The sequence below is a fragment of the Nicotiana sylvestris genome, chromosome 3 (assembly GCF_000393655.2).
Source record: "Nicotiana sylvestris chromosome 3, ASM39365v2, whole genome shotgun sequence".
NCBI classification, from domain to species: Eukaryota; Viridiplantae; Streptophyta; class Magnoliopsida; order Solanales; family Solanaceae; genus Nicotiana; species Nicotiana sylvestris.
The window spans coordinates 13,094,656-13,107,192 of NC_091059.1; the positions used below are offsets into that span (position 1 = coordinate 13,094,656).

A 12,537-nucleotide genomic window follows, 5' to 3' on the forward strand; every position below is an offset into this window, starting at 1 on the left:
TCGTGACACCAGATGTTGGGCTGTGTTGGTTGGATGTTTTACTGTTTTCCGCACATTTTGGTGATTTAAATGTTTCTTATGAAAAATTGAGACTTAATTAATGTTAGAAAAATGTTTTTATTAAAAGAGATTTACTGTGGATATTTGATTGGGTTGGCTTGCCTAGTATTGTGATAGGCGTCATCACAACTGAGTAATTGAGGTCGTGAAGTAATTATCACCAAGAAAAGTAAAAATAAAGTAATTATTTAGGTAAGCTTAGGGTTGACCAAAAAAAAAAATAGTTGTTAGGAGAGAATTCCGTTACATTAACGATTTAATTTCTTGTTTTTTTTCCTTTTTCCTTACTCCCGTACTTTGAAAAAAGTGAAGGGAATCGAAATAAGAAGGTCAAACCAAATAATCTTTGTTTCCATTCAAACATCAATTTCTTAATATTTTTGAATTAAAACTTAAATTATTAGAATTAAATAAAAGTACTATAAATTATAATTTATTTAATCAGTGGACACTTGAGCCGCAGCTTTATTCAATCAAATATGGGGCAACATATTGCTGCATTTCTTGAATATCCATTCCAAGGTGAATTCCTGGTAACTTTATGAACTTCACTTTTCCAGCTTTATCCAATGTTTGTAATCCAAACGTATCCTCTAAATAAAGATTAGTCTGCCAAAAAAAAAATATATATTGTTACTCCTAATATATAACATGGTTAAAAAGTTCAAATAGGAAAATAATATTACCTGTTGCGGTGGCAAAATTTGAGAGTAGGTTCCATCTTGATAAAAGCCAAACCAAGAACTTTCTTTTGGGTTTATCACACTATCATTTTCAAACTGTAAAGATATATATTCAAAATAAAAAGGGGATTAATTAGTAAAAAAAATACATTATTGAATTGATAAATATATATAGGTGGAGATAAAATAAATGTACCATGATAAGTACAAGGTTCTTCAAGCTGGTGAAACGCTGCTTATAAATGGGATTAGTTGCATTAGGAATTTCATTATTAAGCTTTGGTAAATACCTACAACCTTTCAAATATCCAGCAATATCCTGAAAAAAAGAAAAAGAATGTTAAATTATAATCTTTTTCCAATTTAAGAATTAATATTTACGAATATATATAACCAAAGAAATAAGCAAGAATTAATTACTCACTTTTGGAAGCTTGGTATAGCCACTAGGAGCATAATGAGCCTAAGATTTGGAGATAAAAAATTCGATAATCACTTAAAAAATTTTGAAAGGAAAGTAAAAGAATATAAAATTAAGAGATTTTAAAGAGAGTATACTTGAGCATAATCGGAGTATATTCTAACACCACCAGCTTCGGCACACCAAGGGCCACCCTATTAATTAAATGCAAATAAACTCTATTATTATTATTTTTTTTATTATCATTATTGTTGTTATGATATTACTACGACTTGGATGGATATAGAATTACATACAGTGCAGACAGCAACACCAGCATTAGGTCCACCTATTGAGATAAAATTCTTGACCTGTGGCACAATTAAGTTCCAAAAAAAAAAAACACAAAATGCAAAAACGATTAAACGTAAATAATGAACATAAAGAGAAAAACTATTGTTAAACTATAATTGTGATAAAATTCTTACTGGAGGTGCTCCATCACAGAACTCTATAAGCCCTCTAGCTACCATATTTCCCTGAAAAAACACATTTTCCATAATAAAATATTGATCGCCGCACAATTACTTTCCTCTGTCTCAAATTATCTGTCATGATTTTTAAAAATAATTGTCTCAAATTATTTGTCATTTTAGAAACTCAAGACAAAACTAATTATATTTTTTCTATTTTACCTTTAATAGTAATTGTTCTAGAAGATGGAGACATCACATAAATAGAGATTATATCTTAAGACAAAAATAATGATAAAATAGTCCAATATCCCTTTTAATTAATAATTTTTAAAGGAGCGTATAAAAGAAAAACACGATAAATAATTTGAGACTAAGGGAGTAATTAATAAGACAAAAAGGAAAAAGTAAGGGAGACACATTTATGATTAAAGATGAATATTTGCCTGTGAGAGACCAACTAAGTTGTAACCTTGTTGAAGTTCATTCATTCCCTTCACCTATAATTTAATTTCAGACATTGTCAATAGGTTTTCAATTTTTTTTTTATTTTATTCTAAAAAGGATAGATGAAAAGAGAAACAAAAAGAATAATTTAGTGATGTCTCATTACCTTTTCACAAGCAATTTGAACCTACAAAGGCAAAAAGAAAGGCACGGATTACAATTCATGAAAAGCACAAGAATTTTATGCAATTAATTCTATCGAAATAATGAGAAATTAAACAATAAGAATCACTACTTTATGTCAACTGTTACCTGATTGTCTAGAGGCATGCTAGTAGAATCAAACGCTCCATTCCCAATTTCTCTACCCAAAAAAAATCCAGATATTAATAATCAATAACAATAATAGACTTTAACTTTACTACGCTGGTGTAAATCAGAGGCGGATATAGCATAGAGTCTCTGGTTTCATATGAACACATAACTTCGATACAGAGTATATATTAACTTATGAAAAGACCAAAAAGTTTAACCTGTTACGTATACAACATTATTAGGGGTAATTTGGATTAAAAAAATGGGTACCTTGCTAACTTGCTACCTTCATGTAGTATGTTAGCAAGATTCATTCATATATATACACAAATACACCTATTAAAATTTTAATAAATGTTAGATCTTGTTGTTATTATGCCTGTATTTGTAAATAATGATTCTGGAAATTAGAACGTTAGCTTATAAATGTAAATATAAGTAAAACAGAAATTAATTCGAGCCCACTGAATTCACAGTGTTTCCTTAAGGAATTTAATCCCCTCCTAGTACCCAAGGTTATGGATTATTTCCTCCCAGGATAGAACGAATTACACACTGGTGTAGCGGTACTTCAAACCCCAGTGTTTCAGCGAATACAAAGTTCGGCAGCAAATCACACTTACGGATGCTTTGTTTGTAGTTTAAAACAATGCAGAACAAGGGAGGAAAACTCAGAAGTCGAATGGAAATTCTGAGAGGAAGGAATGCAAATTATAGCCAACGTTGAGTTTTCGGTGAAGAGAAGATCAATAGCTCTCAATTCTGTTTCGGTGTGTCTTCACCAACTGCTGCTGCTCATATTTATAGCAGTCAGTTGTGAGACCCGCCCCCTCTCCATGGTGGAGCATGCACTAGCTTGTTATGGAGCAAGCACTTAGCCATGGTGGGAGGAGCACTAGGCGGCTGCTATTGCAACTGGTGGTACAATACACGGATTGGAACATATCCGTTACAAACACGAATAATATTACGTTAATATTTACTATTAATAAATAAATTTGGTCCGAAGCCGTAGCCGAGCCGAGCGAGCGACGACGACGGCGCGAGGCTTGCCTTCTTCCTAACTCTTTAAGAGCTACATGAAGTGCATTTGTATATAAACCTACCAAACTCCTTTTCCTCTACCAATGAGGGACAATGTCTCAGTAAAAAGAGAGGGAAACTTAAAATTTTACTCAAAATTTTCATTTCCCTCCATTTCTCATTCACCCTCTTTTTAATACCTTTCTATATTAAAAAGAAACTCAACAAATCTGAATCCATAATTTTAACAGTATGATGAGTTCAATACAAGTTTAAATCCATTAAATTTAAATTATGGATCCGCCTCTGGATGTAATAGGTAAAAAGTTACACTATTATGGTGTAAAAATTCAACTCGACTTGTATTTCTCATCTTCAACCGTAGTCGAAAATGTCAGTAATATAATAACCATAATAATTTGATTTTGTGTCGCTTTGCAAACTTGTTTTTAGTTTTATGACCCTATCTTTTTTTTTTACGTATGGGAGATTTACTTTTGCACGTAAGAGATCTATCTTTTACACATAAGAGTACTAAAAAGATTATATTCTTAATTTTAAAATTGTAAAGAGGCATGATGTACAAGCAGTATCCGTTAGATCTCGACAAGAGGCTGAGTTGTGACGTATAAAATGTAGTTCCTGCATCGTTGCACGACTGTCCAATCCCTGCCATGGAAAATTACCTCATAATTAATTTCCATTTCCATAGGAAAATAAATTACTTAAATGAAATGCTAATACACACACAGTATGTATATAAAAAAAATTACCATGCAATAATATGAAAGGAGTAGAAAACGAAAGACATATGGAACTGAAGATAGAGATTATAAAGAGAATGAAAGTTTCTGAAGATAAATAAGCCATCGATTTAATTAGCTTCTTCTCTTTAGTTTTTTTTCTTTTTATAAGATGCTTTCTCTTCGTTTTATAGATTTTGTAAAGAAGAAATGGAGGGGATTTACAGAACTCTCAGCTTTAGTAAGTTGGATATATAACCAATCAGTCAGGGGACAAATTTTAAATCATTTCCTTTATTCGTCCTCTTTCTAAATAGTTTTCCACTTTTGTTGGATGACTTTGATTTGGCTATTCTGGATATCAAATCAGTGCTTTGATTTTTTTGCCTTATTTATACGGTCAAAATCAAGGAGGCCAATTTCGAAATCTTAAGTTGGACTATGAGTCCGAGTCCGGGCGACTCGAAGTAAAGGTCAGACCCGGTTGGAGGACACACACCTCTAGGAAGCAGATCGAAGGCCTGACACGACCTACATCGAGAGCAGTACATTCTAGAGGGTTCTCAAAAAAGAGCGAGAATTTTTCAAGGACGCGTGGATTAGGGCATAAATTAAAGGATAAAATTTGTACGAAATGGTACAGGTCTGTACTAGGTTGTTATACACCTGTACCAAAAGAATTCTTTACCATAATTAGGAATGTACTATATTGGGGTTTTCTCCTCCTATATAAAGGGGACCCCAATCATTTGTTAGATACACATTATTCACTGCAATAGAATATTCTACTTTACTTTTCTTGTTTATCGTGCTCAGCAAGTGTTCTTCAGCTTTATTGATTTTAGTTTATTGTTCATATTTCGTTGCTCTTAGCTCACCTCGAGGCCCCCAAGAAAATTGAGCTTGGGGTCCTTATTGCTCTAGCAACACTAGTTTGGTTCATCAATTCTTCTTACTTAAACCTAATATTACTTGTATATTCACTAGTATTAGAATAAATTACATATCTTTAAAATCACAAATCATATTTAATTGTTACCCCCGTTTTTCGAGGTAAACAGTTTGGCGCCCACCGTGGGGCTAAAGATAATAGTGATTATTTTAGTGCTAATTTTCTGATAACACAACATTATTCTTCACACTTTTTCTTGTCAAAGATTCTTTGATTTCAGGCTTAAACATGTCTAGCACATAGAATGCACCTATTCACGAGGGCGAAGGTCTTGGAGAAAACAATGCTATAGGGGTCGGTGTACAACCCATAAAGGAGTGCCAAATATGGAGCCAGTTGATATCACTTCATACAACGCTCTAAACATATACACATGCATAGACCCCGTAAGGAATGCACACAGGGAAGCCCGACCCGACGACCAAAGAACACGAGGAATGGAAGAGGGAGGAGTCAGCCTCCAGGTGATATTCGAAATGTTGCAAGCCCAATAAGTTGCCATCGATCAACTTCAGAGTCAGAATAGAACTCCAAACACAGCTAAACCAGTGAACACGCAGCGTGTTGAACTAGCGCTAGAGAGGCCCGATGAAAGTGGCTCGGGGACTGACCCCACAATTATGAAAATGCTCAAAGAGCTCGCCAAAAGGATTGAGACCGGAGAAAAGAAGATTGAAGAAAATGATCAAAAGGTGGAGACATACAACTTGAGGGTCAACCAGATACCGGGAGCACCTTCGATTTTAAAAGGACTAGATTCGAAGAAGTTCGTGCAAAAATTATTCCCCAGAGTGCGGCTCCGAAGCCCATCCCTAAGAAGTTTCAAATGCTAGATATCCCGAAATACAACGGAACCACTGATCCCAATGAGCACATCACCACATATACTTGTGGCATAAAAGGAAATGATTTGGAAGACGATGAGATCGAGTCTGTTTTGCTAAAAACATTTGGGGAAACTCTGTCTAAAGGTGCCATGATCTGGTACCATAACCAGCCCCCGAACTCTATTGATTCATTGCCATGCTGGCAGACTCATTTGTAAAGGTACATGCTGGTGCCATAAAAGTTACAACAAGGAAGTCCGATGTGTTCAAAATAAAGCAAAGGGAGAACGAGATGCTGAGGGAGTTTGTATCACCGTTTCCAATCAGAACGAATGGAGTTACCACCAGTCTCCAATGACTGGGCCATACAAGCCTTCACTCAGGGGATAAATGAATGAAGTTCGATAGCTTCGAAGCAGCTGAAGAAGAAGTTGGTCGAGTATCCCGCTGTAACTTGGACGGGTGTGCATAACAGGTACAAATGTATCGTACCAAAATCAAAAGCAGCTCCGGATAAAATGGAGAGCACCAACTCTCGCTGATCAGGGATCCTAAGAAGGGGGACCGTCAGCTTGCCTACCTACACCTGCGGGCATGAAACGTAGGCCCTGTGAAATAGGGCATCAGTACGAAAATTGTACTGAGTATGTAAGGCATGAAAATTAGTACGTAAAAGACATAGATGAAACATGGAATATAGAAACACATCTTTAAATCTGAATAACTTTGTAAATTCTGAAACGTTTATAATGTCATGCACGTGCGTATAAAGGTCGTGCCATGCATAGGTATGGGTGTACATAATATCATCAAGCCACTGAGGGCATCCCATCATATCATCTCGGCCACTGTGGGTAACATCATCAATATATACCAGCTGATCAAGTGGTGGTGCGTATATAACACCGTAACCTTTTTCCTTATCCCATATATATATATTTACATATATACGCGTATATAACGTTATTTGGTCATGGGTCAATGCACATATATAAATGAGTGAAATGCATGAAAAATACGTAATAATCTCAATATTCCTTCCGGATAAACTTTTTCAACTGTGTATTATTCTGAGATCCATGAACAAAAGATAATAATATTTTTCATGAGGAATCAAGAACATAGATACCCCTACTATTTTTATGAATAGAATAATTTATAAAAATTGTGTGTTTGCTCATTTCTTCAGTATCATATGGACCATGCCAAAAGAAAAAAGGGAGGGCCTTAACATACCTGTTTCTTGAATTATTTGAACGAATCTACTTCTGCGAAATTTACACTTGAATTCCTTGAAATTGGAACGAAACTGTGGTTGCTTCTTTTGAAATTTCAATTGAAATTTTTGGCTAAGGCTTAGAATTGTTTGGACGAAATGGTTCTGGTTCAATCCTCTTGGTTTTAAGCCAAAGAAACATGAGCACAAAGACACTAAATGAAGCTAAAATCAGATTGTCTATTTGAATAAGATTTTTTACAAGTCTTATTAAGACTTCAATTTAAGTCATAATTATGTTATATTCATAGGTAGACACCTAGGATGTTTAATAGCTTAGTCACTTCATGTTAGTGCTGCCACATGTCTTATAATTAATGAAGTTTTATCCACTTATTAGTTAACGGGGTAATGTTCTATTACCCGGTAATTAATTAGTAACCCGCATAATTTAAAAATTACCATAAATTACTTAAAATTCTATTTATTTTTAAAATACTTTATATATACTCTATACATTATACTACCGTGGTTATATGGTACCTTGAATGGTACTAGTTCATAATTATCGGGTATTATCGCTCGACACGTATTTTATTCCAAATTGGCCACTTTCAACGAAACTCATTTTCTTTAATCCGTGTACCCATTTATCCTTCATAACACTTATCTATCGCTTGTTATAAATAGCGTAAGTACGTTAATGTCAAGATGATCTCATCCCCGAATCTACGTCAGGTAACTGAAAATAAAATTTTAACGTACGAAAACGCGAGATGTAACAGAAGAACTCAAGCAGGCCATATTGATCGAGCATCTTCCAGATGAAAGGTATACCTAAGGATGGGGTTAACCCCCGAACTCAGGAAAAAACTCATTCGATTTCTTATCGATAATATTGACTGCTTTGTCTGGTCCCACTTAGATATGACAGGGATCCATCGGAGATAACTACCTATCAACTAAGTGTTGATCCCATATTTAAACCGGTGAAGCAAAAAAAAAAAGGGGACCTCAGTCCGAGGCAAAGCATGATGTTTACCGTGAAAATGGTAATAACAATTAAATTTGATTATAGGACTCTGAAAATACGTGATCTATTTTTATGCTAGTTGTTAGGCAGTTGATTCCATGTGTGAGGTTTAAAAACGAGATAAGAGTAAGGAGTAGGTGATAACCAAACCGATAGTTTAGCAATCGAGGCCTCGAGCTTGCCGATTCGAGGGCCTCGAGGTCGATTCCGGAGCTCGGCTGTGAGCTATCGAAGGTGATCAAAGTATGGCTAACAGTTATAGTAAAATCAACAAATTCTCGTTATGGCCAATGATAATCAATAAATGAAGAAAAATAATGAGGATAACAAATGGAAGCAATGATATCAAAAGAATGTGTTAGAGAGCAAAGAGAGTGTTCTTGGATATTTCGTGTAGAGCAACTGAAGTAACAGGGGTTTACAAAATGACAAGGATCCACTTTATATAGGAGGGGATCCCAACATAGTACAAAATACATTAATAACAAAAAAGCAGAGATGGGACAGCTAGATGACACCATGATTCAAGGTTAGGGCAGTCCACTAGGCTCTGTTAGTCCTAGCCGTGTACTTTGGGAACTCCACATTTCTATCATAGCCGTGGTCAATGTTGTCCCAAGGCCGGGCGTCAACGAACCTTAAGGTAGGAAACTCAACCATAGCCTTGGAGTCTCAACGCTTCGAGATGAGCTTCTGTGGTGCCTTGATGACGAGGAATTGGACCCTCCGATTTCACCGTATACAGATAGTCCCCGCATTTCTTAAAGAGGAGCGATAAGAAACCATTTTGACATCCGACTCTTCGGACTTCCCGTGATGATGTCATACTGATGACACAAGCCTCTGTGATAACCAAAACCTCCCGTCGTTTCACTTCTCCAGGATCATTCAAAGCATTAGGTTTCTCATTCTTCAAAGCTATAATATCGCTGCCGGTTCAACTCCCAAGGACGCATTAAATGTGCTTGTTGTTACGTCTTTCGAGGGCAATAATGGTGCCGTCGGTTACGCTGCCTCCCTTTCTATAAATGGGAGCCTCCTGGTACAAACCTTTCACCCAAGTGTCTTCTCATATCTATCCATCCTTCTCTTCTCTCCATCCTTACCCATTGTTGTTCACCATGTTTAAGGCCCATGGCCTCAAGATCATACGACAACGTTTCTATCAGCCATGCCACGACCTGTCTCCTGGACTTTCTTTTGTCGAGCGAGGCTACACCGTTTTGTTATTGTTGTTGTTGTTGTTGTTTTAATTTTTGTCGTCGTTGGCTCCAGACGACGAAGCAGAGGGTTGATTTCTACTGACTCGAGGAAATATTTGGACTTTACACCGCTGCTCATGAGGGAGTTCAGACTATACACCGCTGCTCTCCTCCCCTGATTACCCGGTGCGGTGCCTCACTGTCTTTGCTTTCCGTGGAGTGAGGTGGTACTATCTACTAACTGTTGCATCCCGCACCGGGGCAACGTCCCAAGAAGTGGCTTTACAATAGTAGCATTGGTGAAATTCATACTAGCTAGATTTTTCACCCAGCCACTTCTTTGTTCCTTTTTGCCTCTCCTGCGTCAGTTTACTCTTCTCCATCGCTTTCCTCTTCTTCATTTTCCCTTTTGAAGATGCCATTCTGGAGGATCGAGACAAGACTCGCGAGGAGGTGGTGTTTGAAAATGTTGCTGCCGAGGATGAACTTTTGAGAATAGATTAGGCTCTTGCCTTTTGTGACATGTGTACTTTTTTCTTCTTTGTTTCAATGTAAGGACCCCTTGTGGGCTTTTGTAATCAATTTTTTATGAATGTGAAGGTGTTTCTTCAATTTTGTTTTTGATGTTTGCTATATTTCCTTTTATTTGCATTTATAGAGACTCTAAATGCATGATTTTATCAGTTGTTGCCAATATCGAGCCCATGTGTGAGTATTTGAGTATTTTTCTTGACCTTTGATTGACTAATACGACCTCTCGTGGAACCTTTCGCCGTTCCTTGGATCGAGCCTAGGTTGAACCGATAAAGTCGGGTCGTCGAGACCTTTACTTTGACTTGAACAAAAGTAACGCTTCAAGCCTTGAGATCGTGATTTATCACCTAGGCCCCACGGTAATCTTTGAGGAGAAATTTGCTCGGAGGCCCGAGGATGGGGACTGCCTTTGAGCTTTCGAGAGCAATCCTCGAGTGGAGGTTCATTCAAACTTGGGCCACCTGGAAACTTGCTTTGAACTTAGCGTAGATAGCCTGAAGGCATAGTAGATAGATCCTGGAAGAGGGTTTGCCCGGACTCAGACAGTACCCCGGGGCCAAGCCCATATGGGTGTAGTTTAAGTGCTTATTTCCCTCTTGAGTTTTGTAACGGTGCCAATAGCTTGTTGTAATGATGCCAGTAGCTTCTTGGAGCCTAACTTCTTTTTGATGGAGGTCCTCTATGTCGGGTACCACCTCGAGACTTGTAGTGATGTTATTGGCTTCTTGGAGCCTAACTCCTTTTTTACGGAGGTCCTTGAGGTCGGGTACCACCTTAGGACTGGTGATGATGTCGTTGGCTTCTTGGAGCTTAACCTTTCTTTGATAGAGGTCCTCGAGGTCGGGTACCACCTCGGGACTTGCGACGATGATGTTGGCTTCTTAGAGCCTAACTTCTCTTTGCTGGAGGTCCTCGAGGTCGGGTACCACCTCGGGACTTGCAGTGATACGGGGACTTCCGGTCTCAAAACATTACATGGCATCGCTTAATATATGATATGGTTGCCAAGTTGTTGAGGCGATTTGGTGATATCGTTCAATGTTTTTAATCGGCTCTGAGGCAGGCGGATCGTCGTCGTTTTTCCCCGTATATATATAGTGTTATTTTTGCTCTTTTGGAGATCCCACCATTTTAAGGAGTTGCCCTTCGTTTTCTACGTTAAGTCTTTCATTGTTTTAGTATAACTCACTTGCACAGATTCCTGCTTTAGTTCTCTAATTTTGACATAGCCATGGCTGCTACGTCGGGGTCTGTGCGGCAGCGAGGGGAGAGCTCTGCCTCCGGCCTTCAGGACCAATAAGTGTATACCTTGAAGACTGCGGATGGGAGGAGAAAGTAGTGTTACAGAAATTTTCCCCGGATGAGGGCATTAGGGATTGTGTCGATGGATTTTTGAATGTGTACACATATCCTTTCATACTGGGCCACCTTGATAGGGTTGTGCTCGACTTCTGTTTAAAGTATCGGGTTACCTTGGCGCGGATCCACCCATCATTTTGGCGAACAGTGTTGATGATGAGATTTTTCACGGAGAAGGCGGGGCTTGTACTTTTGCTCAGTCATCATATCAGGCTGTACCGACCCTTTCACCATCGAGGTCTAATAACCTTGTGATGCCGATCGATCACACCCTTTATTGTTGATGATGAGGAAGATGGAGATCGGGAGTGGATGAGTCGCTTCGTCCGGGTGCGAACTGCTGACATTATCCCTGTGGAGCTTATGTTGTTCCCTGAGGAATGGGACTATACATGTAAGCGGTGCATTCCGTGCCTTCTTAGTTTTGTCTATGGCAAAAACTGGTTTAGTAACCGTGCCTTCTTTTCTTTTTCTGCAGTGGTTTCATGGGCGCCGGGCGACGTTCCTGATTTGCCGGAGTGGGTTTGGAAGTTGGCGATCCACTCAACCTGTGATGAGTACAAGTGGAGAGCTTTGTCCCGGGGCAGATGTGAAGCAAAACATCATGGTGTATGTTGTGCTTTTTTTTCCTTTCCCTTCCTTCATTTGGAGAGGCATTTTCCCTTTATGCATATTAATCTTGTTGTTATAGGCATTGGAGAGCCTTCTGAGGTGGGGTCACGCTTCTCTATAGAGGGGGAAAGTTTCCAGCTTTCGAGCTAAAGAACGACAACAATAAGCGAGAGATGCTTTTATAGTACGATGGCGCTGAAAGCAAGGCAAAACAGGATCGGGGCTTCAGAGCGGAAGCATCGTCCGAGCCTGTCGCGCCCGTGGTTCCTGGTTCTAGAAAGATGGTTTCCCCATTGTTGTCGCCCTCTTTTTCCATCGACAGTACTTCGAGGGATACTAGAAACCCGGGGTCGCATGCACCGAGCGATCATGCCTCGACTGGAGTCGACCCTTTCAGAGTTAAGGGAACTAGGTTGGCAGATGTGCACTCGGCCTTCGAGGAAGCCCAGCGGCTTCACTTTGTGGTGAGTTTCGGCACAGGCCTTTCGAGCTTCGCGCATTCCCTTCCTTATTGGGTTTTCTTTTTCAGGCCTTCGACAAACTTAAGTCCGGGTAGCTTCATTGTGAATCCAGGCTACGGAAAGCTCTGGATAAGGAGAGATCCCTTAGGCTCCTTTGCGATAAAACGGATGTTGAGTTGGTGCACTTGCGGTATGAG

The 12,537-nt window shown here is 38.5% G+C and overlaps 1 protein-coding gene across 1 annotated transcript; it reads right to left on the bottom strand.

Annotated features, from left to right (window-relative positions):
* Window positions 1–525: 525 nt before the first annotated feature.
* Window positions 526–4,059, bottom strand: LOC104219009 (uncharacterized). Its single transcript, XM_009769642.2, has 11 exons — window positions 3,986–4,059; window positions 2,376–2,427; window positions 2,230–2,250; window positions 2,063–2,116; window positions 1,632–1,682; window positions 1,461–1,514; window positions 1,302–1,358; window positions 1,168–1,206; window positions 940–1,062; window positions 747–839; window positions 526–669 (listed from the first exon to the last, which is right to left on the bottom strand). The coding sequence occupies exons 2-11, from the start codon at window positions 2,391–2,393 to the stop codon at window positions 526–528; spliced, it is 654 nt and encodes a 217-aa protein (XP_009767944.2). The 5' UTR covers window positions 2,394–2,427; window positions 3,986–4,059.
* Between the last annotated feature and the right edge of the window lie 8,478 nt (window positions 4,060–12,537).